At 40.2% G+C, this 4041-nt stretch overlaps 1 protein-coding gene across 1 annotated transcript; it reads right to left on the reverse strand.

Moving 5' to 3' along the window:
* Positions 1–26: 26 nt before the first annotated feature.
* LOC122538835 (zinc finger CCCH domain-containing protein 28-like) lies at positions 27–3311 on the reverse strand (the record flags this gene model as incomplete). Its single annotated transcript, XM_043673277.1, has 2 exons — positions 27–942; positions 3176–3311. Coding segments are annotated over 2 exons (285 nt in total), but the record flags the coding sequence as incomplete, so codon positions are not given.
* Positions 3312–4041: the final 730 nt, after the last annotated feature.

A 4041-nucleotide genomic window follows, 5' to 3' on the forward strand; every position in this document is an offset into this window, starting at 1 on the left:
CTTGCTGAGTTTTTCTGACTTCTTTCTTTTCTTTTTCTTTTTTTTTTTTTTTTGGTCGCTCCGACATCGAGAAACACGTTCTCGCAGGACAATCGGCTGCGTCGCGTACGAAGCCCGTTTCGAGGACTTGCTTTGACTCCGAGGATTATTGTTTCTGCGAACGAATTTAATTTCGTACGTCCTCCTCCCTTTCATCTTCGAGGGACCGCGCTCGCACGGAGACAAGAGGAAGACACAAGGCAGAGAAACGAATTCGTTCGAGTTGGTTCTTCAACGACGACGTTTCGTTTCTCCGTCGTTTCCTTTCCCTCTTTGATCCGTGCTCGAGATATATATATATATACGGGTCTAGCCTTTTTCTCCTGATCTATATCTTGGGCTCGACGAAAACCTACGCATCGGAGGAGATTCGCAGAGGAGGATGAAATAGTAGAATCGAGTCTCGGGGTTCGCTTTCGATGTCATCGACGACGACGAAGAGAACGACGAGGAAGAAAACATTGGAACACACGTTCCCCGTTGATACGTCTCGTTTTGTTTCTCTTCTTTGTTTCTCTCTCGTCGATTCTTGTTCGACGATTTCGCGACCCGGCAGAAAAAGAAACAAAAAAACCCCGTGTCTTCCGGAAAGTGCTCTTCTCTTCTCTTCTCTTCTCTTCTCTTCTTTCCTCGAGCTCCGCTTCTCTTTTCTTTCTTCATTTCCCTTTGACTTGCGCCGGCTCCCTCGCCGCTCGCCTCGCGTCGTGTCGTGTCGTGTGAGTTACATACAGATCCGCTAAACGAGAAGGAATAACTAGGGTGTCGCAGGCGATGTGATCGCCATCAGAGGCGCTGGCGGCAACGCGACCGGTATGTGATAATATTTACACTGGGGCCGCATGCACGCGCCCTTCACTGCGTCCCTGCACACGGTCACGCGATTCTCGATCACCTCCACGTTTCCTGAAAATGTGCAAACGATCCTCGATTAGACTGGACGTAAGATTGAAAGTAGAATAGTTTCGAGAGTCTGACTGTTATTATTATTTTACACGCCAACAATTATTTTACCGACAATGTTTCCATTTCGCCGACATTGTTTATATAAACGCCGGCAAGTTGAAATCGCAAATTCAATTATTCCGTAGCCGCGGATTTGTCATTATAAACAATTCCAGTATGAACTTTTGAAAAAAATCAATTTCTTTTTTTTTTCTTTTGCATATTCTTGAAGAGATGTAACCTTACATGTAGACTTGTAAAATTGACGAAGTTGTGGTTGTTTGAAGGAAACAGCGACGACCAGCGTCATTGTTACCGCAATACTAAACTTTAAAAGCATTTTTTTCTGGCAACTATGTTTTTCAGAACGGTGTCCGTGATATCTCAAAATCTACTTGACCAATTGACTCGAAATTTTAAGTACGAATTTGGTACATGTGTGACTATAGCCCCTACCAGAATCAACCAAAAAATTTTATTTTTTATATTTTTTTTAGGCTTCCGAAGTTTAACAAAAACATGCAAAAATCGATAATCGAACTTCAAAGTATCGCCACTTTTTCAATTACCGACTTTTTTCTTTTGGTACTTGCTCATAGCCAAACTCATATTAATTAAGAAACATTCACGTTTATTTTCATTTCCGACAAGCAGAATGGCCGGAATCATGGACGATCTTTTTTAAAAGCGACTATGTTTGAGAGTATGCAGTGCCACTAATTTTAACTTTTGTTTTCTCAAAAAATTTCAAAACGTCGTTGAAATACGTACAAATAAACCTTGTCAATTTGACTGCGAAAGGTGTAATAGTTTCTTTGCAAAAAATTCCCTAACAAACTTAAAAAAAACACTAGAACATCCCCTTAAAGGTTAGAACCTTTTGTACCTTATTTCTAAAACTTCAGACTATTTAAAGTAAAAAAAAAAGAAATCGATTTTTTGAAAATCTCAAACTATCCTGACCCCTTAATAGCTCTCTCTCGCAAGTACAATTAATATATAATTTACAATAATTAACCAATTAACGTTAATAAACTTATCTTTTGTATGTAATACAAATTATCAGCTTGAATCGCTTTACCTATCTTAGAATCGACGTTTAATAACATCAGTAATAACATTTGTCGGTATCTAAACAATGTCGGTGAAATAATTGTCAGTGATTTCAACGCCCCCCCCCCCCCCCCTTTCCTTTTTCTACAATTTCCACGAGCTCGACACGAAATCCCAGCGATCGCTCGCTATATGCACGTGGCCTAATGGCGGGCGATTATTTTTATTAGTTGGCGGCCAGTCGAGTAATTTGTAACTTTGACGAAGTTGCGACGCAGTTTCGAAACAGCGGTGGCCAATAGATTTGTCATCCGTCGCATATTGCGAGCGGTGATTGTTTTGCGGTGAACGCGCGGTGGCCAACAGCAAAATGGCCGGCAAAATACAAATGCTCCATGGGGCCGGTTATTATTCGATGGCCGCGACGTCTGTAGCCGAGTGTGAGACGACAAATCCTGATTCGAACAACTTTTAGACAAAGTAAACCATAAATTCGTAGTTTAACACGTTGACTTGCCGTATGAATCAAATACGATTTGTTCAATGCGCTGACGTCAGTCATATTTCGCGCAAAGAATTTTTCTTTCAGGCCGCGTAGCTATGGCATGCTTATTGTTTATAGTTGAATTTCAACTATATGGTGCTACAGATTGCTCATTACAGGGATTTTATTTTTACTTTGATTCAGGCGAAGATTTCAAGCGCACTAGAATCGAATGAAAAACTCTACTTGGTTGCATGAAATGGATACAAAATTGTAACATGCGATTATTTTATGTATATATAATAATAATAATAATATAATAAATATTATTTACTTCCAGTTACAAAAAAAAAAAAAGAAGGTAATCCAGAGGATCAAAAACATACGACGTTCAACGTGTTAATTAAACAAATTTTTTTCAAATTTTCCACGAACTCGCATAATCTAGCAACGATCTGTGTCACCATTATGTACCAACCATTTTACGCCACTGAAAGAAAATTCAATTAATCGAACAAAAGTGTCAAACACGACGAAACGAGAGGCAGAGAAACGAAGTAACAAAGGTGGCTGCCAGAAGGAACGAGAAGAAGAAAAAAGGCAAGTTTCGATTTCCGGAAGTCGGCAAGAGGCGCGTGGTTACGGGCGGAAACTCACCGTCACTGAGATGGATAAACTTGCAGGCGGGACGGTTGCACACTTGTCGATTAAAATCTTGGCACACCGGGAGGGTGTCCAGTAACTGAAAGAAAATGTGCCAGAATATATTTATAAAACGGATGCCATCCCAGATTCATGCGAACGATAGTTACGTGGAGTAGGAGGTGGGTGGAGAGAAAAAAAAAAAAAAAAGAACAACTCTCAACAGTGTCAACCGCGTCATTCACTCGCTCTCAGGCACGCACCATTCGCGCTGTGTTTCACATACAGAGCGAAGAAGACAAGTGTCCTGTCTTTCTCAAAATCATTGGACACACACACACGCGCACACACGCACACACGCACGCACACGCACATTCAAACTCAGTTCAGTGTTAGAGCATATTCACGGTACATTACATGCTCTAAAAAATCGGATCGTATACGAGTATTAATTAATATGCTACTGGTACGCGAACGATCGACCTGACACGTCGGCATGATGGAATCTCGATTGATCTCCTCTCTTCTAGCTTTCTCTTTAGCTGTTCTCTGCTGTGAAAAAGAAACAAACACTCATATCCGCGAAAGTCGATCGTTCGCGCATGTCGAATTAAGAGGAAAATTTGCAGTAGAACTTGGTTTTTTTCTTTTCTTTCTTTCAAACTGGTCGTTCCCTACTTTCTATTATATATCGTGAGTCGAGACATTGTACTCTGTAAACACTGATCGTGTCTTTTTTTTTTTTTTTTTTTTTTTTTTTTTTTTTCAATCAATCAATCAATCATTTTCGTTCGGTATCGAGGTCGAGCAAGGTCAATACATCAGCTTGCTGCCATCGTGATCGTTTTTTTTTTTTTTTTTTTTTTTTTTTTTCACGACAC

Source organism: Frieseomelitta varia, unplaced genomic scaffold (assembly GCF_011392965.1).
Source record: "Frieseomelitta varia isolate USP_RPSP 00005682 unplaced genomic scaffold, Fvar_1.2 scaffold_1806, whole genome shotgun sequence".
NCBI lineage: Eukaryota > Metazoa > Arthropoda > Insecta > Hymenoptera > Apidae > Frieseomelitta > Frieseomelitta varia.